Genomic DNA, 27,836 nt, shown 5'->3' with positions numbered 1-27,836 from the left:
GTTATGGTTTGATTTCTACTTCACAATAATAAAAATAAAGTGTAGGTACCAGAGTGTGGACTTGAAGTAAGTGTGGAAGAAGGTGTGCCAAGAAAAGCAGGTGACTGGGATTCAGAACATAAGGCAGCAGGAGCAGAGCCTGGGGCTTTTGCTATGTGGAGGTTACGAGGTGTTGAGTGAGCTGTGAGACTGATGGAAGGGCTTTTGACAGAGGAAGCTGTTTTATTCAGTTTCATTGAAGTTTTCTCTCCTTCAGTATCACTATCTGATTCATCTTGGTCTTTATCATCATCATCATCTTCTTCTGATCCTTCTGTATCTGATTCTGAATTACTATCTGATTCTGGGAAGTAAAAGAAGCATTTGTATATTATAACTAGATAATCACCAACAGTTTGCAGTTTGTATCTAAATGGAATAGTTCAGGAATCAGCATTTGTGACTGAGAACTCAAATGAGCAACTTTCCTGAAGAGTAAATGTAAAAATTACTATCTTAAAAGCTATTTGAGCACAAGGTATGTAGGCCATAAATGCTTAAAATTCTTCGTTAAAGTAACTGTTTCACTCAAATCATAAAACTTGAATCACAAAATTGTTCTTCTCACATGACACTATTCACATGATGAGTTTTCAAAATTATTTTCAATTTAATGAAGAAACTAAAGTATAGAGGAAACAGAATTTTATTATTTAAATCAATAGATTTCAATAATCTGAGAAGTACACAAGGTTCAGTATGAGGAAGAGAACTCTGGAACTATCATCATTAGTTCTTCTGGGTTTTGACGCAAAAGAGAACAATTTTGGTGGAGAGATACTTGGCTTTGGGGCTGCAGTTAATTCTACTCGTCAAGCTTCTCAGGCTTCACAAAAGATAGTATTACAGAAAAAACTGTGGGGAATAATTTAATGATTTAATAATTTAAGTTTGTGCTAGCAATGTAGTCCTATAAATTTGCATCTATTCCTATAGATATGTAAAACCTAATCACACAAATGATACTAGGCCTGTATTTTAATGGTTCCCAGAACAACAGCTTCTATGGAATTGTCCTTTTTGTGTAGTACTAGCTACCCATATCAAAGTTCATTATAAAAGTTACCTTTGAAAGCTATTAATACTATGTATCATGCAAAGTTGTGTTTATGGGAACCCTAGGAAAATATATTATTAGGAAAAGTTGTTCTTACCCTGAGCAAGTAGGTTGTTTTTACCTTATACTCATTTTTAAAACTGTATAATTGATTATATTTTCCTACTTATATTGGTAGATAGACAATTTAAAATTGGATTCGTGGCTGACCAGGAACAAATTCAAAAACTTTTATAATATGTATCTCATCTTTGTATTTAAATTTTAAACTATCTTATATTTTATATTTTCAATCTTCTGTGGAACAAGAAAGAGAGTTAAAGGGAAATAAAACAAGAAATTAAAAAGAAAATAAATAAAATCAGGGTATTCTATATGTTATTAAATAAATTCTGTGTTGCTAAGAATTATTCATAGAGATTTAGGCTTTGGGGTATTTTCTGAATGACTGAGTAAAATTTTGCCTTTCCTCAAAATATCCAGTGACCCAATTTAACAAGTAGCAGAAGAGATGAAAAAGAAAGGACAAATGAGTGGTCATGAATTAAATGAAAATTAAGCAAATTCCTCATGTTCTTAATTCATGAATTATTTACTATCATTTTAAAGTTATTTGTTTAGTATTAAATGAACAAGCTGAGAACTTAATTTAGGATTGTCAATCTCAATTATTCCTTTCCTTTACCACTCACTATAGAAAGGCACAGAGCTGCATGAAACAGTGAACGACAGTGATTTCAAGTCTGTGGATCTGAAGAACCTCTTTAAAATGTTTTGGTTCACATGGCATTTGGAGAAACACTTTAAACTTAAGAATAGAAAACAACCTGATTGGCTGTCATCAGAGTCATCATCTTCATCATCTTCCTCATCTTCGTCCTCATCTTCCTCTTCATCCTCATTCGAATCTTCAGAATCTTTGCTACTAAGAATGTCTGAATCTGTTCCTCTAAACTGTTCCACTAGAGATTTTGCAGGATGAGAGTGAGGCTGTGTTTTCACTGTGTTTACATTGTTGCTAACTGCTTTTTCCTTCCCTTGACTATGCAGTATGGGAGAGGGAGAGGGTATGACAGTTGTCTGATTGCCAGGGGTTCTTCTTCCACTTGTACTCAGATTTATAGGTGAGGGAAAAGGGGTGCTACTTGCAGTAGCAATGTTTTCATTAATCTTACTCTGCATTTTAGTTTTGGTAGTAAGTGCCAGAGGAGCTTCTTGAATGACACTTTGAATAACTCCATTTGGTTGGTGATTACCTAAAAGTGCATTTGTCAAGAATGGATTAGGGTTGTTGTTTTCTAATGTTTGTTTTGGATGTGCTGGTGAACTAGAGGTTGGTTTTGGATTTGACAAAGCTGCAATAACCTTCTTCAGGCTCTTAGATGACTCCTGTTTCTTTAACTGAGCTGGGAATGTCTGTTTATATTGTTCCTGTTGAAACATAAAGTAGAACACAAAATACTAATGTATCATAAGAATAAAGACTACTTTTATTTGCTTTCTGTATCTGACAACAACTAATCATATACAAATTTAAATCATGATATTTAAGTGCTATAAATGTAGTAGAAGTGATGACTAGTTGATTGCTGAGCCTTGGCTAGACATATTTAAAAATTTTAGTATGTCTTTCCTCTTCAAAATATGTGTTTCCTTACTGCTCTCCCCTCTTATTACTGCAGTTCCCATTTTTCTCAATGACCCAAACTTGAAACTTTAAAAAATCTTTACTTTCATTTTTTTCAAGTCAGCCACATTAATACTATGTGTTTTGAATTCTTTCATTGAAATACTGCTCAAATTTAAGACATACTATCACTTCTTCCTACCCAACTCCCAATATATGCATATGCCAAGGGCAATTTTATCATAAAATAAGCTACATTTTATATTAGCTTTTTAGTCAAAACCTTCAGTGCCTCTTCCTCCACTGCCAACTTTATAACCTTAAACACTTATATCTGATATTCAAATTACTTTTCAAGTAGACACTAACAAACCTCTGTAGTTCAACTGGAGTTTTGGCCATGCCCACTGCATGTCATACAGTACTTTTACCGCCTCTACAGTTTGTTATAACCATTTTCTTTGCCTAAAATATCTTCCTCTAAATACATTTCAAGCTGATGAAATCCTGTTCATTATTCAAAATCTGACTCAAGATGCTTCCTATATTTGTCCCAGCCTAAAGCACTCATCTCTCCTATCCTTGAGCTCTTTTATGTCCCCGCTTATAGCCTATCCTGTAGTTTTCTACAGTAACCATGATTTGAAGTTAGTAGAAAGGCTGGCTTAATGTTCTGTGGAATCCATTTTGTAGTGTCTTTACCACATTAGCATTGGAAAGAACGTAGAAAACAGTTTAGAAAAAACTACACTTTTTCAGGAAAAATTCATTTGTAAACCATTAAACCATGAAATTTACATCTGTAAATAGCAACAAAAATTTGACTATCAGGATCTTCATGAAAAGAATAACATCATATGAATTTCATTAAACTTGCATAATTATAACTAAAATATAAAAAAGAAAACTGAAGTAGAATGATTAAAATGTCCAAAGTTGACAGAAATAGAAGTTAAATTTTGAAAGGTAAAATTCTGCAATGAAAACGGCTGCCTTGAAATTAAAATCAACAGTATTGTCAGCACTGGACCTGGACTCTTAATAAGCAAGTCAGCAAAGATTTGTGGTGGGTTATTTCTTAAATATAAATGGAGATGGAATGCCACACAGAATGACTTATTAAATATTTTAAAGTACCAGTACTAATAAGCAGTAAGCAATTCCCATATAAACTTTTTTATCTTATTTAACTTATCTTAATGGTATTTGTTTAGAAAATTAAGTTAACTTTTTGTAAACAAACACTGAAATATAGTATTTGTACATAAGGCAATGCTTCACAAAGAGAAAGGGTTTAATTGGTATTTATTCAGTGAATAAAATATGGAATATTATACTACATAATTGTTTATCTTTTTAAAAAGAATTTTATAGCAAACTTTTACATAAAATATTTTAATATACTTAATTTTACTTAATATTTATATGAAACATAAATATTGTGTAGTATATGAGTGTATATATATATAATGTACTCAATACTTCATATTTTACATACATACTGATTTAAATTTTCAGCAAAAAAATTCAGTGTATTTTCATTCCTTGGAACAAAATTTTGTCACAGTCATTTTGTATTCAATAGACAGTATTTTTAATAGGCAGATAATATTCCTTCCAAATATATAGGATCAAGAGTCATAAAATCAAAACCTTTCCCTTTACTTTTATGTTTCATATTTTAATTTTCTGAAGTTGCTTCTCATTCTATAACTCTGAAGAATTACTTCTCAAATATTGACATCTGAAAGTGTTCTAAAATAACCCAAAATGACTGTATTTTATCCCAAGACTAGGTTCAGTTACGCTTTTACAGCAAATGTGCTATCCTTTTTGATATTAGGGGTGTGACATTAAGAGGGTAGAAAAATGAGACCTGTATGGTAGCAAAAGTCTTGCTACTTCAATATACCCTTGAGCGACCGGAGTATGAGAAGAGAGAGGTGCAAAGCTTTGTCCTACCTCGAAGCTCTTGCTCCCCTAGTCTTTACCTGACTCTCTTCTAGGCAAAACTCCTGGTCTTTATTACAATTAATGTATACTGACTTAAATTAAATGTCTACAGTATAAAGTTTGAAAGGATCCAATAATTAAATAACACTGAAGAAAATCATCAACTAGTGCAGAAAGCAGATACATAGACGGAAGAGTGAAATAATGGAAACTGTCATAAGAAATCAAGCAAAATTCTAAATATATTAGACTGTCACATAAAGAATGAAAGCTGATGTAAGAGAAGTATTTATAAAAATACCCTTTAACTCAATGCCTGCCTGCTGCCTGCTAAGTCGCTTCAGTCATGTCCGACTCTTTGTGACCCTATGGACTATAGCTTGCCAGACTCCTCTGTCCATGGAATTCTATAGGCAAGAATACTGGAGCGGCTTGCCATGCCCTTCTCCAGGGGATCTTCCAGACCCAGAGATTGAACCCGTGTTTCTTATGTCTCCTGGATTGCCAGGCAGGTTCTTTACCACTAGTGCCACCTGGTAAGCCCTTAACTCAATTCTAGATACCAATAAATAGATAAAGTCATTCACAGTTGAATCTAGTGTGAATGTGTAGTCACATAAAATATTTCCCACTAACTACCATATTATTTCAGAAACATCAAGTTATTTCACCTTTATCATGGGCTTTGAAATCAGAATGATCTTGGTTTAAAAATCTGTCTTCTCGTAACTTGTTATATGATGTTGAAAAGTGACTTAACCTCTCTGAGCCTTAGTTTCTTTACCTCACAAAATTTTGTAAGGATTAGATAAGATCACATGGGTAGAAAGCCTAGCTTGGCTACATTTATAAAGCAAATGTTTAATAAATGACTTTATAATAGATGTCACATAAAAATCTTTAAATACGAATTTAAGAAACTCTTAAAAAATTAAGAAAACTTTCAAAATGCAAGTAACTATTGATGTGGCTCTGTAAATTTATTTATCTTAAAGTGGAATATACATTCATGAAAAAATTAAAGTAACCAGTGCAAAGTAATTTTTAACTTGCTTAGCTTTTCAAAGAGAGTCAATAATATGATGCCAATAACTCCTAACAATTGACTGGTCCATTACAAGTTGTCCTGTGTGTGGTATTATGATATCACTCGTCATTCCATTCAGATTAGTGGTTCTCAAATTTGGTTGCACATCTGAATCACATGGGATGCTTTTTAGACATGCAATATCTTAATCTCAACACAAAAGATTCTGATTTTAAATTGTTCTGAAATGGTTAGTTCTTTTTAAAAGTTTTCCAGGTGATTTTAATGGACACTTAGGCTTTAGAACTACTCATATAGATTCTCAAAAGAGTTCTGATTTCCTCACTTTTCTTTGACCTTGTTCTTAAATTCTTCCCTGATAGCTTAGTTGGGTAAAGAATCCGCCTGCAATGCAGGAGACCCTGGTTTGATTCCTGGGTTGGGAAGATCCGCTGGAGAAGGGATACGTTACCCACTCCAGTATTCCTGGGGTTCCCTTGTGGCTCAGCTGATAAACCTACTCCAGTATTCTGGCCTGGAGAATTCTATGGACTGTATAGTCCATGGGGTCGCAAAGAGTCAGACAGGACTGAGCGACTTTCACGTCAAATTTTTCACTGTAAAAAACATACGGATACCATGGGGGGAGGGCAGGTGGGATGAACTGGGAGATTGGGATGGACACATATACATTACTATGTATAAAATAGATAACTAATGCTGCTGTTGCTGCTGCTGCTAAGTCGCTTCAGTCGTGTCCAACTCTGTGTGACCCCAGAGATGGCAGCCTACCAGGCTCCCCCATCCCTGGGATTCTCCAGCCAAGAACACTGGAGTGGGTTGCCATTTTCTTCTCCCATGAGTGAAAGTGAAAACGAAGTCGCTCAGTCATGTTCAACTCCCAGTGACCCCATGGACTGCAGCCAACCAGGCCCCTCCATCCACGGGATTCTCCAGGCAAGGGTACTGGAGTGGGTTGCCATTGCCTTCTCCGGATAACTAATGAGAACCTACTATATAGCACAGGGAACTTTATGAACCCTGTGGTAACCTAAATGGGAAGGAAATCCAAAAAGAGGAGATATATGTATATGTGTAGCTGATTTACTTTGCTGTACAGCAGAAATTAACACAGCATTATAAATCAACTATATACTCCAATAAAAACTAGTTTAAAAAATAAAGAGTCAATTGTCAAGGACATTGTGATTATTTTTTTTTGAGAAAGAAAGGCAGCATATCATAGTGATTATGAACAAGGACTCTAGTGTTATAGAGTCTAAGTTTAAATTCCAGCTCCATCACCAACTAGCATGTGATCTTAGGTGAGTTAAGTCATACGAATCTCAATTTGATCACATGAATATGTACATGTACATGATATTATTAGCGGCATTTACAGATGTCGTTATCCAATAACTAAATACATATGCAGCACTTAAAATAATGAATGGTTGGCAAAACAATAAGTCTTTCCCAATGATTATGATGCCTAATGATGGTTTTTATAAATAAAAGTCAGGCGACTGTGTTCAAACAGAATATTTTTTCTCCAGTCTTGTGAGTTCAAGATTAAAAAACACTGGTCATTTAATTACTAGAATTCTTCTGAACATATGATTGTAGACTACACAATAATATAAAATTAACAGCAAGAAAATAAATACGAATTAAGTTTTCTGATGAGTGGTTCTGGTGTTTGTATAAGAAAATTTACTCAAAATATTTTGTGTTTTGTATAATACATTAAGAATGGTAAAGGAAAGCAATTCTTAGAAAGGATTTTTTTGCTTAAAATTGATAAATTACAGGACTACAGGGGTAAATTATTTAAGAGTTCATTTCTTTAAAAAAGAATATACTAATATTAGGAAAAAAAGAAATTGATTCTAAACAAAAGTAACTGTGAAGTGTCCAATGCAAATATATTTATCCTCTTACTGCTAAATTACTAAGCCTAGGAAAAGATAAGATTGTGTTTATAAAAGTATATTAAACAGGTGTGTAGGTAAATATAAAATCACAGAAATTTAGTTTTCTGGTGTGAATATTCTATTCGTGGTGACTAAGAAAGTATAAATTTAAGAGTAGAATTCAGTTTAAACTTAAACATTATAAGACTATATAAGAGCTCTTTGTCTAATAAAAAAATTCTTCTATAAATTATTTTTAACTCACCCGTTTGGAACGCAATTCACTGGTCAAAGAACTAGATTCTTCAGAGGTATTTTTATTCCCTGCTTTAAGTACATCAGGAGAAGGAACTATGAGTTTCATGTAAGTTTCCTTTTTGGCTTGATTTACCAAAGATAAAGGTTTCACATTGGACACCAATCCCGTAGACTGTATTACACTTGTGTGTTTGTTCACAGATTCCTCCTTTGCCTGAGAGCTTTGGAAAATAAATGGAAGCTGCTGTGACAAAACCTGAGGCTGCTTCTGCTGGGATTGGAATGATGAGTGAGTCTGGGATTCAGACAGAAGAGGTAATGGCTGGTGAATTCTTTTTTCCTGGGCTTTTTCAGTTGCTTTCTGTCCTTCTGCTTTTGGGTCTGAAACACCATGTAATAGCACCTGGAAATACAAATTAAAAGGCAACTTATTTAACATCTTTTAAAACAAAGAACATCAAGCAGTAAACCATGGAGGCGAAAAGGGGTATCTTAAAAAAGTGTTTCTAATGATTGATAAATATATAAAGCTCACTAAAAAATTCACAAAACGTCCCTTTAAAAATGTTTCTCTATCTCCTTTTTATTCTTGTGCAAAACGAAGAACTAAAGGCAATGATAAACTTTAAACTATATAGACTTTGAGAGTTAAGCCAGTTAATTCCTAAATATGAATAATGTGCAGATACCACCCAATGAAAGGATTTATACCTACCTGGTTGTTACTTTTCTGCTGTGCTTCAGTCTCTGAATCAGAATCATCATCTTCACTTTCTTCAATACTTTGATCTTCTTCTTCATCTTCCTCCAGGTCATCCGAATCACTGCTACTAATGCCTTCACTTGACGTGTCTGATGATGTGCCTGAATCACTATCACTGTTGCTAGAACTTTCCATAGCTTTCTTCCTTGGCTTCTGGATAAAGACAAGATTTTTTAACAAGATTTTTCTTTTTGGAAAAAATTCAAGTTTCAGTAAGAGGTATGCTCTTTTAATTCTTAAATGATATTTTCAATCTCAAAGTGTCATTCTAGAAAAAAGTAAAAAGCCACATGTTTTAAAGGTAATTATTCAAAAAACTGATCACATTAACTTATCTGACAGGAATCTCCAGTAAAAAAGTATAACATCTGTCATGTATAGAATATTGAAAACAGTATACAATGTAGTATGTATATGTGTAATATATATATATACACTCTCATATGACTGCCACGCTTCAAAATGTATGACAGATTAAAAAAAGCAATTTACAAAAAGATAATTCCAGTTACGATAAAGAAAACAACAGTTCCAGATATGTACACTGAGTTCTATATTTAGCTTTAATCTTTCTTTGTGTAGACAGTGAATCAGTAGCCAAACACACCTTTCTAGGTGCTTGACTACAATAAAGTCTATGATAGAGTCTCTGCCTTCAGAAAACTTACATTCCAGTGGTGGTGGTGGTGATAGACTAGACAGATAATTATTTTAAAAGCAAATAATTCCATACAGTAAAAGGTACTGTAGAAAAGATAAAATAGGCAGAAAAAGGCTTAAAGAATGGCTTTAGTTAAGTGCCAAGGAATTTAAGTTTTGTATATTTCCACATCAGAAAAGACAGGAAAATATGATAAAGAGAGAGATTAATTTCTGGAACATATAAGACTCTACAGGACAAAGAAAATTCAAAGCTGAAAAGGGACCTGAGGTCATATAAAAGGAAAGTTTTCTTTTTAAAGGACAGATAATGGTAGTGGATAAAAAGAGGAAAAATAATGATTTAAACTATAACTAAATAACTATACAATAGTGAAAAAGTTAAAATTCTGCCAATAGGAAGACTAAAAGGGAGAAATGTCGAAACAACAAAGCAACAAGACTCACTACAAAGTTGCTTCAGAACATTTCTATAGTGTTCGCTGGTAGATAAAATAGAGAAAAGTCAGCAATGAATTACAAAAGCAACAAATTACACAAGTTACGGCTTTAGAAGAAATGAAGCCTTTCATAACTACGGGGTTTGGGAATAAAAGATAATAATACACCTCTATAAGAGGAGGCCAGGTTTTGAAGCCATAGTTTCAGATGGCAAACATATATTTTCCTTTGTGTCTTCTGAAATTTTATTTAAATCATATAAATACATGTGTGAAGAGAGTCACTCCTGTTATATTCTGCTTGCCATGATACTGTGTTAATTGCGCCAAAGTAGCACAGGAGAAGGCAATGGCACCCCACACCAGTACTCTTGCCTGGAAAATCCCATGGGCGGAGGAGCCTGGTAGGCTGCAGTCCATGGGGTCACGAAGAGTCGGACACAACTGAGCGACTTCACTTTCACTTTTCACTTTCATGCATTGGAGAAGGAAATGGCAACCCACTCCAGTGTTCTTGCCTGGAGAATCCCAGGGACAGGGGAGCCTGGTGGGCTGCCGTCTATGGGGTCGCACAGAGTCAGACACGACTGAAGTGACTTAGCAGCAGCAGCAGCAGCAGCAGCACAGGTATACTCTTCAATAAGCTAATAGTCTCATCATTCCCTAAGCTCTTTCCCTTACAGTAAAGCAGAAAGGGATTTGAAATAAGGGAAATCACAGGATGAGAAAGACCAAAGCAGAGATTAAAGGGAAATAATACTAATAGAGTAATGTTAGGGGCAGAGAAACAGCTCCTTCTTTGCGACCAAAATCTGTTTTGAATCTCTAAGTATGTCTGGGCTTCGTAGGTGATGCAGTGCTAAAGAATCCTTCTAACAATGCAGGAGACTTGGGTTTGATCCCTGGATTAGGAAGATCCTCTGGAGTAGGAAATTCTATGGACAGAAGAGCTTGGTAGGCTACAGTCCACAGGACTGCAAAGAGTCAGACACGACTGAGTATATAGGCACACACGTGTAGTAAGACTATGATAATCGTTAAGGAACCTAAACTGAAGTAACCACTTTCAGTTTTAGAGGAAACCAAGGAAGGAAGGGAATAAGGGAAAAACTCTGATTCAGCGGAAAAAAACCCAACAACTCCCCTTTCATTATCCAAGCAATCTGTGTAGTTTTCATTTACAGTTGTTATGATAGATGGTCCTACACTCCTTAAGAGCAGGTCGAGAGGTGAGGGTTCTAAAGCTTCAGGGACATAAAATATTCACTTGTAGAACTTTCTATAGCCAGCAGATTCCTGGACCCCAATTCTAAACAAGGCACAGGGATCTGCATTAACAAGCACTTATTATGATTCTAATGCAGTTGGTCTTTGCAGATCATACTCTGACAGCATGCAAAGAGTCTGTTTTATAACAAATTTAGTCCTTGCGTTAAAAAGAAAAAAGTAGACGTGATAAGATAAGTCCAGGTATTAGGGAAAGATAGAAAAGTGAGTTTCAATATCACCAATTTCATCTCCTTAGTCCCTATTAATGTATATGTGTGGGGGAGTGGTTTTTTTGAATTTTTACAATTAGGTAGTATGTATTTTTTCTGTCATTTAAACATTTTAAAAATGAGTCTTCTTAGATTCATAAAAAATAATCAAAGGAGATTTTACTAATTACCCCCTTTCCCCCCTACAGCGACTTAGCACCAGCAGCAGCAGCCCCCTACCCATTCTAGGAAAGCTTTTCAGAAGTCTCTCCTTGAACTTTCATTTCCCTGGGTATTTATTTCTTTCAATAGCAAAACAAATACATATTCAAGGCCATTATGTAACCAGGCAGAGTTGTTCTAGTCTCTGGAGATACAAGGGTGTGACATACAGATAGCAACTCTACTCTCATGGGAACAGGGAGCAGAGAATTAACAAACAATGTAAGAAAGGGTTTTTAGTGATAAATACCATGACTAAAACAAGATAATTGGATAGACAGTATGTGCTGGGGGTGGGATGAAGATGTAGATGTAATTGTCAGGTAAGATTCTTTTCAGTTGAGACCTAAATGGAGAGCCAGAGCCCATCCTAGAAAGATAAAAGAGCCTTTCAAGATGAGAAACAGCAAAGGAAAAAGCCATGAGCTGGAAACAAGTTTGACATGTTCAAAGAATGGAAAAGTTAGCCAGACTTGCTAGATCACAGAAACTTGGGAGAGAGCCATACGAAATAAGGCTTGATGGACTGGCAGGGGCAGACCATGCTGGGTCTTATAGGCCATGGCAAGGATTTTATTCTGAGTAAGATAGAAAACTATTATAAAGAGTGATAACATGATATTTTAAAGTGATAAAAAAAATCACTTGCATTTTTATAAGACTGTTATGGTTGCTGTGGTAACAATAACTTGTATGGCAATAAGAGTAGAACTTAACCCTGAATTGTCTTATTTTTTCCTCAACAGGCTTTATGTTTGTATATTTTAGTCTCTGTTGACTTACTTTTTTAAATTTAAAATACCTATATTTATTCTGAATATACATGTAGGCTATGTGACGGAATTGGACTTAATGATTTCAAGTGAGCATCACTGATATAAGTAACCCCGCCTTCTAGGAGGAATTGTCAAAATTAGCTCAAGAACACTTTTCAAACTTCACATGAAAAAAGCTGATGAAGTAGTTCTTTTTTTAAGTTTTTAAAACTGAAAATACAGGGTAAAAAAGTATAGAATTTTCTTTTTTAGTTTCAGTTCCCTTCATCTTCATTATACTTGAACAATACACTAACACAGATTCATTCCAGACCATGTATTATTAATACCTAAAAGTACTCTTCTGAAATCTTAAGTTCTAGTATCCCTCACATTGACAGTCAGTCTCTCTCTAGTGATACTTCTATGTAGATATAAATAGACATCCCTGTGCTCAGTTGCTCTTTGCAACCCTATGAGACTGTAGCCCACAAATCTTTTCTGTCCATAGAATTTTCCAGGCAAGAATACTGGAGTGGGTTGTCATTTCCTACTCCAAGATATCCCTATGGTACCCAGAATTTCTTTCCTTATATCATTAAAGAGGTACCTCTGTAAGGTTTTAATAGCTGCTCCTGGAAATATTTTCTACTTTACCTTCACTTATTTTGTTTAGAAATGTCAGTGTGCTGTGCTTAGTTGCTCAGTCATGTCCGACTCTTAGAGATCCCATGGATTGTAGCCTGCCAGGCTCCTCTGTCCATAGGGATTCCCAGGCAAGAATACTAGAGTGGGTTGCCATGCCCTCCTCCAGGGGATCTTCCTGACTCAGGGAACGAACCCAGGTTCCCCACATTGCAGGCAGATTCTTTACCGTCAGAGCCATCAGGGAAGCCCCAGGAATGTCAAAACAGATTCCTTACTAGAACGAAGGACAGAATCTCATACCCATTCCTCCAAAGTCTTGCCTTGCACATTGTGCAGGCACTAGATATATTAGATTTTACTAGATTTAGCACTTCTTCTAAGAGGTCTGTTGTTTTTGTTTAGTAGCTAAGTCATGTCTAACTCTTTGCAGCTCCATAGACTATAGCCTGTCTTGGTACAGTCTCTGTCCTATACCAAGGACTATCCTCTGTCCTTGGTATTTTGTGGGCAAGAATACCAGAGTGGGCTGCCATTTCCTTCTCTAGGGGTCTTCCCAACCTAGGGATCAAACCCACATCTTTTGCAATGACAGGTGGGCTCTTTATCATTGAGCCACCAAAGAAGCCTTCTAAGAGGTAAGGCATTATAAGGTTTAAAAGCTTGGGTATTTAACTTTCAGAAATACATATAGATATAGAAATCCCATGATATGAGGTCTAGGACATGCTTCAAAATACCATGGGAGCAAGGAGTGTGGTTTTTCCAGTAGTCATGCATAGAGTTGGACTATAAAGAAATCTGAGTGCTGAAGAATTGATGTTTTTAAACCGTGGTGTTGGAGAAGATGCTTGAAAGTCCCTTGGACTGCAAGGAGATCCAACCAGTCATATCCGACCAATCAGATCCAACTGATTTCCTGAAATTAGTCCTGAATATTCATTGGAAGGACTGATGCTGAAGCTGAAACTCCAATACTTTGGCCACCTGTTGCAAAGAACCGACTCACTGGAAAAAACTGGGAAAGATTGAAGGCAGGAGAGGAAGAGGACGACTGAGGATGAGATGGCTGGATGGCATCATTGACTCGATGGACATGAGTTTAAGCAAGCTCCGGGAGTTGGTGAAGGACAGGGAGGCTTGACATGCTGCAGTCCTTGGGGTTGCAAAGAGCTGGACATGACTGAGCGACTGAACTGAACTGAAGGAGTAGGTGGCGTTTCAGTCAGTAAGTATCTGGTGTGCAGAGAGGCTGACAGCAGTGCAGAGATAAGCCTTTGGAGCTCATACTAATGGGAATGCCCTCAAAACATACCATAAAGGAGAAGGGCAAAGAGTAGTTGAAGAGGAACAGGTGGAAAATATGACCCCAAAATATGTTTGTCTTGGGGCCCAAGAAGAGTCCCATTGAGTTTCTGTGATGGGTATCATCATTCTTAGTGGCTTCAGCAGATGACCTTCCCTCAGACTCTCATATGTCTTGTTATGTTCTGGAAAACAATTATCTTCTGTTGAGATGGAACTGAAAGGTCTTGAGGAAATATTTCTATAAAATATGATCAGCAAGAGGAAAGCAAACTTTGTTTAGTTGATCCTGGAAAATATATGGAACTTGATGCTGTCTTGAGAAAGGAAAAATGGAAATATAATAAAATTGTTCCTCGGAATTAAAAGTCAGAGCCTGAGAGACATATTGTTTAAAGTTCAGATCAGTGCTCTCTGCAATCAGTCGGTACACATATCCTGCACTTAATGTGGTGTGTCAGAAGCTTCTCAATCCCCTCATATTATAGCTGAGATAATAGAGAAAGTGATGTTACAGGATCACAAACTTTTTTTTAAAAATCAACTTATTTTTTATTGAAGGATAACTGCTTTACAGAATTTTGCTGTTTTCTGTCAAACCTCAACGTGAATCAGCCATAGGTATACATATATCCCCTCCCGTTTGAAACTCCCTCCCAATCCCACCCTTCTAGGTTAATACAGAGCCCCTGTTTGAGTTTCCTGAGCCATACAGAAAATTCCAGTTAGCTATCTATTTTACATATGGTAATGAAAGTTTCCATGTTACTCTTCTATACATCTCACCCTCCCCTCCCCGCTCCCCATGTCCATAAGTCTATTCTCTAAGTCTGTTTCTCCACTGTTGCCCTGTAAATAAATTCTTCAGTACCATTTTTCTAGATTCCATATATATGTGTTAGAATACAGTATTTATCTTTCTCTTTCTGACTCACTTCACTCTGTATAATAGGATCACAAACTTTTGACTCTCTGCCCTCAGAAATGTCAGGCCCTGAGAGTGGTTTTTATAAAATGTAGACAAAAAGGCAATGTTCTAGCTATTATCTGTCTTTCCAAAATGTTTGTAGTTGATGCTAGGGCTTGAACTCAGAATAAACCAGGACTTCTCACTCAAGAAGAAATTACAAACGGAAGCAGTCCAAATTCACTGATATGGTGGTACTTACTAGAAATTCTGGATATAATGTGTTGGTTCATGTAGCTGGAGGTCTCTCAGCTTACTTAGTAGGATGAATGATATTTGGACACAGTGGTGGACTATATTTAGTATAGCTGAAGTGTCACAACTTCCCTAGGATGATGTGGAAGAGGAATAGTGTCCAGAATGCTGGAGTGAATTTACCATGTGCAGTCTGCACAAATCACCCTACTCTTGTTACTGCTTCTATAGCAGACAAGTTTAGTCAGGAGGTCCAAGCAGGAGAATTTGTTGAAAAGGATGTGACTATTGCCCACGGCAGAGAAACTCATGAAGCATCACAGATAAACATTGGCACACAGGAAATACCACCTGCTGGAGTGCCAGAAAAACTTGCTAGGGATCTACTAGTAGCAGAGACAGAAAAATTAGCTAGAAAACTAACCACTGGCATGCTAGCAAAACTCAGTAATAAGCTGCCTGCTGGGATGTCAGTGAAACTCACTAAATGGTGTGCACTACTGGATCTACTAAACACAAGTGGCAGGACATCTGCCAGCTGGTGAGGAAGCTATTCACTGGAGGCACAGCATAAGACCAAGAGGAGAAACCTGAACCAAGAAGAAAAGCCCTTTCCTCTTCCAGTGTTTCTCCAGGACCCTCTATTTGCAAGGTCTAATATTGTCCCAACTGACAAAGGAGAATTCAGACCTGAGAAGCATTAAATTGCTAACCTGCACAGTTGGGGTTATGATGAAATAAAATTGACTATGAGATTGTAACTGCTGAAATTGAATAATGGGTACATAGGATAATTATTCTATTTTGTCTATTGTGCATTCTGAAAATTTCCACAATAAATGGTTTCTTGTTTTGGTTTTCCTAAAGCATGGGCTGTGAAGTCAATCTGCCTGATTTCATATGCTAACCACTTAATGGCCAACTGCTTGGGGATTCTTTTTCTCGATTTCTAATAATAGTACCTACCTCATTAGGGATATAGGGAGAGCTGAAATCGATATTAACTGCAAAACAATTACAGCAGAACCGGTATGTGTTAACTTCCCAATAAACGTTATCTATGAGGTCACCATTAACCCCACCACAAAGCCATGAGAACTTACACAGGGCTGGGGAATCAGACTCTTGAGGGCACAGACTCTTGCGTGGACCAGGACCCAGGAGAAAGGAGTAGTGACCCCACAAGAGACTGACCCAGACTTGCCCATGAGCCTCCTGGTGTCTCCAGCAGAGGTGTGAGTCAGCGGTGGCCTGCTGCAGGGCTGGGGGCACTAGTGGGTGCATGGGACCTTTTTGAAGGAGGTCACCATTATCTTCAATACCTCCACTGAAGTTTGGCCCCAGGTAAATAACAGGGAGGGAACACAGCCCCACCCATCAACAGAAAATTAATTAAAGATTTACTGAGCATGGCCCTGGCCATCAGAACAAGACTCAGTTTCCCCCTCAGTCAGTCTCTCCCGTCAGGAAGCTTCCATAAGCCTCTTATCCTTCTCCATCAGAGGGCAGACAGACTGAAAACAACAGTCACAGAAAACTAACCAATCTGATCACATGGACCACAGCCTTGTGTAACTCAATCAAACTATGAGCCATGTCGAGTAGGGCCACCCAAGATAGACAAGTCGTGGCAGAGAGTTCCGACAAAATGTGGTCCACTGGAGAAGGGAATGGCAAACCACTTCAGCATTCTTGCCTTGAGAACCCCATGAACAGCATGAAAAGGAAAAAAGATAGGACACTGAAAGATGAACTCCCCAAGTCAGTAGGTGCCCAATATGCTACTGGACATTAGTGGAGAAGTGTAGATGACACCACCCTTATGGCAGAAAGTGAAGAGGAACTAAAAAGCCTCTTGATGAAAGTAAAAGTGGAGAGTGAAAAAGTTGGCCTAAAGCTCAACATTCAGAAATGGAAGATCATGGCATCCGGTCCCATCACTTCATGGGAAATAGATGGGGAAACAGTGGAAACAGTGGCTGACTTTGTTTTTGAGCTCCAAAATCACTGTAGATGGTGACTGCAGCCATGAAATTAAAAGACGCTTACTCCTTGGAAGAAAAGTTATGACCAACCTAGATAGTATATTCAAAAGCAGAGACATTACTTTGCTGACTAAGGTCCGTCTAGTCAAGGCTATGGTTTTTCCTGTGGTCATGTATGGATGTGAGAGTTGGACTGTGAAGAAAGCTGAGCACCGAAGAATTGATGCTTTTGAACTGTGATGTTGGAGAAGACTCTTGAGAGTCCCTGGGACTGCAAGGAGATCCAACCAGTCCATTCTGAAGGAGATCAGCCCTGGGATTTCTTTGGAAGGAATGATGCTAAAGCTGAAACTCCAGTACACTGGGCACCTGATGTGAAGAGTTGACTCATTGGAAAAGATTCTGATACTGGGAGGGATTGGGGGCAGGAGGAGAAGGGGATGACAGAGGATGAGATGGCTGGATGGCATCACTGACTCGATGGACATGAGTCTGAGTGAACTCCAGGAGTTGGTGATGGACAAGGCGGCCTGGCATGCTGCGATTCATGGGGTCGCAAAGAGTCAAACACGACTGAGCAACTGAACTGAACTGAACTGAACTACAGAAAGAATGAAGAGACGGAGCCAAAGCAAAAACAACACCCACTTGTGGATGTGACTGGTGATGGAAGTAAAGTCTGATGCTGTAAAGAGCAATGTTGCAATAGGAACCTGGGTTGTTAGGTCCATGAATCAAGGTAAATTGGAAGTGGTCAAACAGGAGACAGTAAGAGTGAAAATCAACATTTTAGGAATCAGTGAACAATGGACTGGAATGGGTGAATTTAACTTACATGACCATAATATCTACTACGGTGGGCAAAAATCCCTTAGGAGAAATGGAATAGCCCTCATAGTCAACAAGAGAGTCTGAAATGCAGTACTTGAATGCAATATCAAAAACAACAGAATTATCTCTGTTCGTTTCCAAGGCAAATCAATCAATATCATGGTAATCCAAGTCTATGCCCCGACCAGTAATGCTAAAGAAGCTGAAGGTGAACGGTTCTATGAGGACCTACAAGACCTTCTAGAACTAACACCCCAAAAAGATGTCCTTCTCATTATAGGGGACTGGAATGACAAAGTAGGTAGTCAAGAAACACCTGGGGTAAGAGGCAAATTTGGCCTTGGAGTACAGAATGAAGTAGGGCAAAGGCTAATAGAGTTTTGCCAATAGAACTCACTGGTCATAGCAAACACCCTCTTCCAACTACACAAGAGAAGACTCTACACATGGACATCACCAGATGGTCAATACCGAAATCAGATTGATTACATTCTTTGCAGCCAAAGATGGAGAAGATCTATACAGTCAGCAAAAACAAGACTGGGGGCTGACTGTGGCTCAGACCATGAACTGCTTATTGCTAAATTCAGACTTAAATTGAAGAAAGTAGGGAAAACTGCTAGACCATTCAGGTATGACCTAAATCAAATCCCTTATGATTATCCAGTGGAAGTGACAAAGAGATTCAAGGGATTAGATCTGATAGACAGAATACCTGAAGAACTATGGACAGAGGTTCATGACATTGTACAGGAGGCAGGGATCAAAACCATCCTCACGGAAAAGAAATGCAAAAAAGCAAAATGGCTGTCTGGGGAGGCCTTACAAATAGCTGAGAAAAGAAGAGAAGCTAAAGGCAAAGAAGAAAAGGAACGATATACCCATTTGAATGCAGAGTTCCAAAGAATAGCAAGAAGAGACACGAAAGCGTTCCTCAGTGGTCAATGCAAAGAAATAGAGGAAAACGACAGAATGGGAAAGATTAGAGATCTCTTGAAGAAAATCAGAGATAACAAGGGAACATTTCATGCAAAGATGGGCACAATAAAGCACAGAAATGGTATGGACCTAACAGAAGTAGAACATGTTAAGAAGAGGTGTCAAGAATACACGGAAGAACTATACAAAAAAGATCTTCGTGACCCAGATAATCACGATGGTGTGATCACTCACTTAGAGCCAGACATCCTGGAATGCGAATGCAAAGTCAAGCGGGCCTGTAGAAGCATGACTAAGAACAAAGCTAGTGGAGGTGATGGAATTCCAGTTGACCTATTTCAAATCCTGAAAGATGATGCTGTGAAAGTGCTGCACTCAATATGCCAGCAAATTTGGAAAACTCAGCAATGATCACAGGACTGGAAAAGGTCAGTTTTCATTTCAATCCCAAAGAAAGGCAATGCCAAAGAATGCTCAAACTACCACATAATTGTACTCACTTCACATGCTAGCAAAGTAATGCTCAAAATTCTCCAAGCCAGGCCTCAGCAGTATGTAAACTGTGAACTTCCAGATGTTTAAGCTGGATTTAGAAAAGGCAGAGAACCAGAGATCAAATTGCCAACATCCGCTGAATCATTGAAAAAGCAAGAGAGTTCCAGAAAAGCATCTACTTTTGCTTTATTGACAACGCCAATACCTTTGACTATGTGGATAACAACAAACTGTGGAAAATTCTGAAAGAGATGGGAATACCAGACCACCTGACCTGCCTCTTGAGAAAATTTATGCAGGTCAGGAAAGAACAGTTAGAACTGGACATGGAACAACAGACTGGTTCCAAACAGGAAAAGGAGTACGTCAAGGCTGTATATTGTCACCCTGCTTATTTAACTTACATGCAGAATACATTATGAGAAACGCTGGGCTGGATAAAGCATAAGCTGGAATCAAGATTGCCAGGGGAAATATCAATAACCTCAGACATGCCAATGACACCACCCTTGTGGCAGAAAGTGAAGAGGAACTTAAGGGCCTTTGATGAAAGTGAAAGAGAAGAGTGAAAAAGTTGGCTTAAAACTCAACAGTCAGAAAACTAAGATCATGGCATCTGGTCCCATCACATTATGGCTAATAGATGGGGAAACAATGGAAACAGTGTCAGACTTTATTTTGGGGGGCTCCAAAATCACTGCAGATGGTGACTGCAGCCATGAAATGAAAAGACATTTGCTCTTTGGATGAAAAGTTATGACCAACATAGACAGCACTTTAAAAACAAAGACATCACTTTGCCAACAAAGGTCCATCTATACAAAGCTATGGTTTTTCCAGTGGTCATGTATGGATGTGAGAGCTGGACTATAAACAAAGCTGAGCGCTGAAGAATTGATGCTTTTGAACTGTGGTGTTGGAGAAGACTTTCGAGAGTCCCTTGGACTACAAGGAGATCCAACCAGTTCATCCTAAAGGAAATCAGTCATGAATGTTCACTGGAAGGACTGATGCTGAAGCTGAAACTCCAATACTTTGGCTACCTGATGCGAAGAACTTACTCATTTTGAAAAGACCCTGATGCTGGGAAAGACTGAAGGCAGGAGGAGAAGCAGATGACAGAGGATGAGATGGTTTGATGGTATCACTGACTCAATGGACATGAGTTTGAGTAAACTCCAGGAGTTGGTGATGGATGGGGAGTCCTGGCGTGCTGCAGTCGATGGGGTTCCAAAGAGTCAGACACGAGTGAGCAACTGAACGGAGCTGAGTGATGACTATTTGTGTTATTGATACTGGTGCTAACATTTTTAATTTTTTAAATGTTTAATAATAAAACTACTCGATAAAAATAAATATCTGTAAAAATAGGAGTTCATAAATCATAAAAAATTATTTCATAGATTCAGTCAGTTTGACCTTTAAAATACTTGTATAGATCTGTTATATTTAACCCCTGAAGGTTAACTTACCTTATCTTTGATTTTGTCAGCTCTAGCATCCAAAGGCTGGGTTTTGTTTTGTTCCTGATTACACTTTCTGTTTCCTCCACCTGAGCTTATACTTTTCGTCTGTCCCACAGAACTTGAAGCAGTAGTGGACAGTACAGATGTGTTGATACCAGATACAGATGATGTACTGTTTCCATTTATTGATCCATTTACACCTTGAAAGTTAAAATAAATATGTTTATACAAGAGAATGTTACTCAGAATAAAAACGAATGAAATAATGACATACACCACAATTGGGATGACTTAAAAACAGTATGCTAAGTGAAATAAGCCAGACACAAACTGTATGATTCCATCTCTATGAGATATTCACAACAGGTACATATATAGAGAAAGAGGGCAAGCTAGTGGTTGCCAGAGACTGAAAGAGGAAATAACAGGGAGAAACTGGTATGAAGTTTCCTTTTGGGGTAATGAAAATGTGTTGAAACTAGATAGAGTTGGTTGTTGTACAACACTATTAGTGCCTTTAATGTCACTGAATTGTTCTGTTTAAAATGGTAAATTTTACATTTATGTGAACTTTACTTCAATTAAAAAAGCTTTAGAAAAGTAATTAAATACAACTATTCCCTCTTTCAGGGCAAACTCCCCAACATCTACTTAAGTGGAAAGAAAGACAGTAACAAACCATCTAAAATGGTATTATAATTTGCAAATGTATTCTAACAACAGTTATCAACTATGAAATATTAATGAAAATGTAAAAGAAAAAAGGTGTGCTAACATATAAATTTAATGCTTAATTAGAGCAGAAGTAATATATTTTATTGAGCAACATAAGGGAAGTAATGAGATACAGAGGAAAAGCAGTGGGGTTGGGAGTTAAAACCTGGGTTAAATTCTGCTATACAGCGGCTTCCCTTATAGCTCAGTTGGGAAAGAATCTGTCTGCAATGCAGGAGACCCAGGTTTGATTCCTGGGTCGGGAAGATCCTCTGGAGAAGGAAATGGCAACCCACTCCAGTATTCTTGCCTGGAGAATCTCATGGACAGAGAAGCCTGGCGGGCTACAGTACATGGGGTCCAAAGAGTTGGACACGACTTAGTGACTAAACCAAACCAACCATGCAATGTCAACACGTAAACAGTACTTTCTTGAATAATTTATTTAATCTTGGCTGCAAAACACGAACACTTTCAACCTCACAGAGTTATTATAAAGATTAAGCAGGACAATGTGAAAGTGTCTAGCACAATGCTTTATAACTGTTTCTAAATCTGAACTCTACTGAAAATGGATACTGAAATGAAGGATAATACTTCACTCAAGTTAACATGGATACCTTTTTCAGGACCATTTCTATTACTTTTTCCAGAAGTCCTTGAATGGAATGAAGAAGAATCATGATTCTGGGCTGGAGGAGCAAACAGTGGTGGAATTCCCAGTAATGGTGGAAAGAAGGCTGCCCCTGTACGTGTATGAACATCTGTTGTTCGCCACCATTCTGCACCTCAAAGCCAAACACCAAACAAGCAAAAATATTTGGATTAACTTCCTAGTTAATTTAACGGTGCTTTTTATATTTTATTACTGAAGAAAAATTTCAGGTTTCATCTTGGAACAGAATTGCTGAATTACACATAGTTCTGACCATCTTTCTAATTATAAGATAACTGACTAGAGGTTATACATTCATCATTCTGTTCGTTAAGACAGTATCCAAGGTTCTTCACTTAGCAGCTTCTATGAATTCCAAGTTTATGAAGAACAAAGGTAGTCTATAGTTTTTAAAATAAAATGGGAAAATTGAAATTAACATTAAAGAACTGTTTAACTCTTTGATGACTTATATCATAATTTTTCTAAATTAGCCAAGAAAGAGTGTTTAAGATTATTTTAATCTATTTTAAAACCTTAGAATGTAAAGCAACCATCTACAATCTATGTTAAGAATTTCCTTAAATTACATACAAAAAAACCCTGGCTTTGATAAATCAAATGCTTTAAATAATAATACAAACACCACTGTAATTCAGCATATCTTGAATACCTTTATGGAAGAAAATGTCTATACTCAAACAAAACAACAGAGACAGCAAAATCAATGTTTATTTTTTGTTTGTTTTTGGTCCAAAAAATGAAAAGTGCTTCAAAGATTTCCAAAAACAAGTTGCCATATTAAACTATAAAAGACTTATATAATTTTTTTTCCTTAAAGTTAATTTAAAAAGCCTGAATGTTATTTATACTTCCTCTTACAAATTACAGATAATAATGTCTTATCATTGAATGCAATTTAGCTATTCAAACAGTGGCTTTTAGTTAAAACTGTTAGAAAATGAGAGAAACCAAATTTTATAGAATACATTATTTAGGGAAAGTTTAAGATTAAGAAGAAATCTAAAATAAATCAAAGGACAGTCTTATATTGCCCCATCTAAAATCTTGGAAAGAATACTTTCCAAATGGCTAACCAGCTAGATTACCAACTCAGTTACTACCTTTTAGGCTAATCTTCCAAGAGATATGGTACATTTTTCATAGACTTGATAATCACAAAAAATTAGAGGAAAAATCCCAATAATAGAGTATGGGAAAATTCAACATAGTCAATGTATTGTATTATATGATCTTGAAAGCTTTTCTAAGAACATCTCTTCATTAAAACAAGATGTAAAGTTATGTGAACCTTCATTATCTAAAGACAAAAGTCTAGATTAAAAGAAAGTGAAATGTTCTTGGTAACTGACATTCTAATGTCTAAAAATCAGTATAAGCAGAAAACTGCAAAAGCTATTCTACTGCACTGCAGGAAGTCGCTGCTAGTGAAATGACACCAATGTATATTCAGCAGTGCCTGAATGATGGGAACTGAACCAAGAATAACTATATAAAACTATCAATCATTTATCTACTGTTAAGATGAAAGAACTGTATTTAGATAGAAAGAAAAACTATGTTTTTGGAGCTTGTATCAGCATAGCCAGAATCTATTGCTATTTATAGGTTTGAAAACTTGGTTCTATTTAGCTGATAAAAAAGGAAATACCAGTTTCCTGAAATATTCATATTATTTAACATAGAGTCTATAATTAAAGCAATATAGTTGAAGGTTCAGACTTTGTAAACAACCAACAAATTGGTAAGGTAATCAAAGTATAATAAGACTCAAATGTTTTAAACATAATCAAACTGAGAAAAAAAACATAAAAATGTACTTTAGAAAATCAATGGTCAATAAGCAAACAACAGAGATTAGGAAAAAAACACAACTGGAAAATGTACATGTTATAAATTCAAGTAAATAAGATCAAATAAAAAGATGAAAATGGTAGCACTTCTGAAAACAAGCTTCACAAATGTCTAATATTTCATGGGAAATAACAGAATTTTTGTTAAGTATGAATTATTTCTTTTTCAAATTAAGAAAAAAACAACATAGTCACAAACAACCTTGTTGATAAATGAAATTTACAAAATAAGGATTATATAAACCAGAACATGAGGAATTTCTAAATGTATTCAAAGGCAGTAACTGCATGGTAACAACATTAATCATATTCCATTGAAAAAGTCTATTATTTCAGAGGATATACTGAAACACAATTTGAACCTATAAGATAGCAGAATTTAAAAATCTCCCTGAGTTGATAGAGCCAAATACTTCACAAAAATTCATAGTAATATAAAAATATAATGACTAAAATTATACATATTTTAAAAGCACTTCCCATGAAATACTATTTCAATATAAAATGGAAATAATTTTATTATATAATATACATTAAGTAATTTTCACATTGATTTAATCACCTGAAATGCAGACTAGTTTAGAAGTGCATAATATTTAAAAGTAAACTATTCCCGATTTAAAATTCCTAGTGATTTCTTCTCTTTGTGTTTTTATTTAGTAGGTGATTTAAAAATTTTGGCATTTTGGTTACCCTTTTAAATAAAACCAATTATAGACAATCTAAGTTATATAAGATGTACAGCTTAAACAAATGAGTCCTCTGTAACAAAGCATATTCTCTTGGCAAAAAAGTATGCTTATACAGCCATACTGTTATTTGCCACTAAAGACTCTGTCTTATAATTTTCTATTTATCCATCTTCTAAAAACTATAAGAAACATAACATAGACAATGTTAGTGTACTCCTAAGTGCTTAGCCTAGTGCACAGAACATAGTTAGATGCTCAAAGAAGTTTGTACAATAAATGGATGAATGAATAGCTTATATGAATAGCTTATACAGATTAGGGAAGTTATCAGATTTTTTCCATACAGTGGAAATACCAACATTATTGAAGATGAGATGAGTAATTCTTACAACTGTTAACCATGTTTTCAGTACAGAAGATAATTGATTTTAATAATTCAATAATTACATTGTGGTTTAAAATGCTCAAAAGCAATTAATACTACATATATATCAAACTATATCAAATATAAGAAATTGTGTTAAAACAATTTTTAAAATTTAAGATACTAGCAACTATATTACTATTACATATTTTAATTTTTTATTCAGCAGTCTATATTTCAGCAAGTATCTACTGATTACTCATCTTGCTAAGCAACCGTGCTCAGAACTGCCTAAAATAAATTCCTATTAGTATTTTTTAAAGCAAATGTCAAGACTTTGTTTGACTTTTAACTTTCTAGACACATTGTTCCTTCTCATCATCCCTTTTCTGAATTAAAGAAATAATATGACTCAAAAAATGAGTCATATTAAATATATATTTAACCATCTTTTCATCAAACAAGATACTTGATTCCTTTTAAAGAAACTCTTAACAACAGGAAGAATCATGATGGCTACCAATCATGTACTAATTATGTATGCTGAACACTGCATTCAGTACTGGACATGGATTATCTCTTTTAATCTTCACAAGAACCCTAAGAGGTAGATACTGTTATTATTATTATCATCCTCATTATTCACATGAAAAAACTGAGGCTAAGAGGTCGGATTACTTGTTCAGTCAAGGTCACACAGCTGAAAGGTAACAGGCCTGATTTAAATTCAGATCCACTTGTCTCTGAATTATGCTCTATTAGTAACACTAAATCATGTATCCTTAACTAAAATTTATTAAGATAAAATTAATCACTGGAAACACATTAAAGCTTAGACTTTCAAAATAATATAACAAGAAATTATAGCATGTTTGTCTAAGTTAAGCTTTAACTGGTGTCTTACTGAACTCCTGAATCCTCATAATCTGGGATAATTCTGGTCTCCCTCCCATGTAAGTGGTGCAAATCTATGGTTGTTTAAGTAAAATATGAAAAAATAGAAATTTAAGAGCCAAGCTCATCTTACTTACAAACACAGAGAAATGAGAACTCAAAATAAAAGTGTATTTATTCATTATAGGAACTGGACTTTAGTTTTTCACTGAAAGTTAAATAATTTTTTTTAAGAACCAAGTAAAACTGAGAAAAATTAATCAAATTTTATACTTCTAATACATATACTTTTCTACTTCAATAAAAAGCATGATAAAAACTTGGCTTAATTATTCACTTTTGCAACAGATAGCTTAGCATTTGAATAACTAGTTAATTACACTGCCACACAGCACACACAGTGTGTTTACTATTTTGCACATGATAAAAAGGATTGCACTAATTCTTGCACGTGAGCTTTAATATACCAGGCATAAGACTATTCTTGTTCGGTTTAATAAACAATTACTGCTTGCACATTTTCAAGCTTGCTTTCTTTCTTTGAACACTGTTTGTAATAGATGTTTACCTGGAAAAGACGCTAGTTGGGGATGGGCGGCTAAGGCTGTGGGTGTACCAAGTGTCCCCAAACCACCAAATTCTGAATGCCCTGAGCTGGCTGAATGTAGACCAAAGACTGGGTGGCTGACCATTGGGAAGGCACTCGACACTGTGGACAGGTTAAACGGTTGATCCCCAGCTGCTCTGAATAAATGTCCTGGGAGGGAAAAAAACACACTTAAAGTTGTATTATAAAAACATGAGATTTATCTGATTTCAGCATTCATAGTGTATTAAAATTTATAGTTTATCTATTAAATTTCTATTATACCTTTTTTCTTTTGCATTTCTGTTCTTCAAACCCTACAGAATAAGATGATTCTAGAAACAAGAATATACTCTAAAAATAAGTCAAATGAATGACATAACTTTATTTATAATTTTGAGATTTAGAATGATGCTTTAAGTAAGTAATTTTCATGAATTATACAGTTTGAGCTGCAAAAGTGAGGCAAACTTTCTGCTAATACATGTACATTAACATTTTATCAGGAATTTTTATTCATAAGAAGGAAGATAAAAAAACATCCTATTAATACAAAGTTGAAAATTAATAAAATAAATCCAGAATCCATCACAAAGTCATTACTCAAATTGTCATATACTCTAGGCAAAGAGTTCCTAATTTCCATGTGCTAGAATTTGAAGCTATAGTCTCTATCCAACATCTTTAGGTGAGGAGAGTTGATGCCAAAAAGGATTATATTTCTAGCCTGATAAAGCAATACATCCAAGAGCATAAGTATTTAGTAAATAAAACTACTAATTTATTTCTAAATGCATTCGAAGGTAGTGATCAATATAAAAATCATTTTTAAACATTGTGACAGTAAGTTCATATTCAATTCAAACATGATTTTTTTCAATCTCTACATTTACTCTAAAGAGAATCTAGTACTAAATGTCATAACCCAAAGTTGCAGTGTTAAATAATCCAAAAAACAATGTATTTTTCATTCTTTGTAGGGATTTGGCAGAAGATTTGTTAATACTTGGAAATCTTCTTTTTACTTCCAGGAAATA

At 35.9% G+C, this 27,836-nt stretch overlaps 1 protein-coding gene across 4 annotated transcripts in view; it reads right to left on the bottom strand.

Annotated features, from left to right (window-relative positions):
• BAZ2B (bromodomain adjacent to zinc finger domain 2B) overlaps positions 1 to 27,836 on the bottom strand; it is a 154,276-nt gene that overhangs the window by 104,618 nt on the left and 21,822 nt on the right. For 2 of the 4 annotated variants that reach the window (XM_068967110.1, XM_068967114.1), the window contains exons 2-8: positions 26,782 to 26,970; positions 22,355 to 22,522; positions 21,027 to 21,220; positions 8,590 to 8,790; positions 7,882 to 8,277; positions 1,924 to 2,527; positions 50 to 343 (exon numbers count right to left, since the gene is read on the bottom strand). In XM_068967110.1, coding sequence (XP_068823211.1) covers positions 50 to 343; positions 1,924 to 2,527; positions 7,882 to 8,277; positions 8,590 to 8,790; positions 21,027 to 21,220; positions 22,355 to 22,522; positions 26,782 to 26,970 — 2,046 coding nt within the window. The remainder of the gene's footprint in view (positions 1 to 49; positions 344 to 1,923; positions 2,528 to 7,881; positions 8,278 to 8,589; positions 8,791 to 21,026; positions 21,221 to 22,354; positions 22,523 to 26,781; positions 26,971 to 27,836) is intronic. The other 2 variants (XM_068967112.1, XM_068967111.1) reach the window with 2 other exon arrangements.

Source organism: Capricornis sumatraensis, chromosome 3 (genome assembly GCF_032405125.1).
Source record: "Capricornis sumatraensis isolate serow.1 chromosome 3, serow.2, whole genome shotgun sequence".
Classification (NCBI taxonomy): Eukaryota; Metazoa; Chordata; class Mammalia; order Artiodactyla; family Bovidae; genus Capricornis; species Capricornis sumatraensis.
This window is presented reverse-complemented; position numbering and strand designations above follow the sequence as displayed.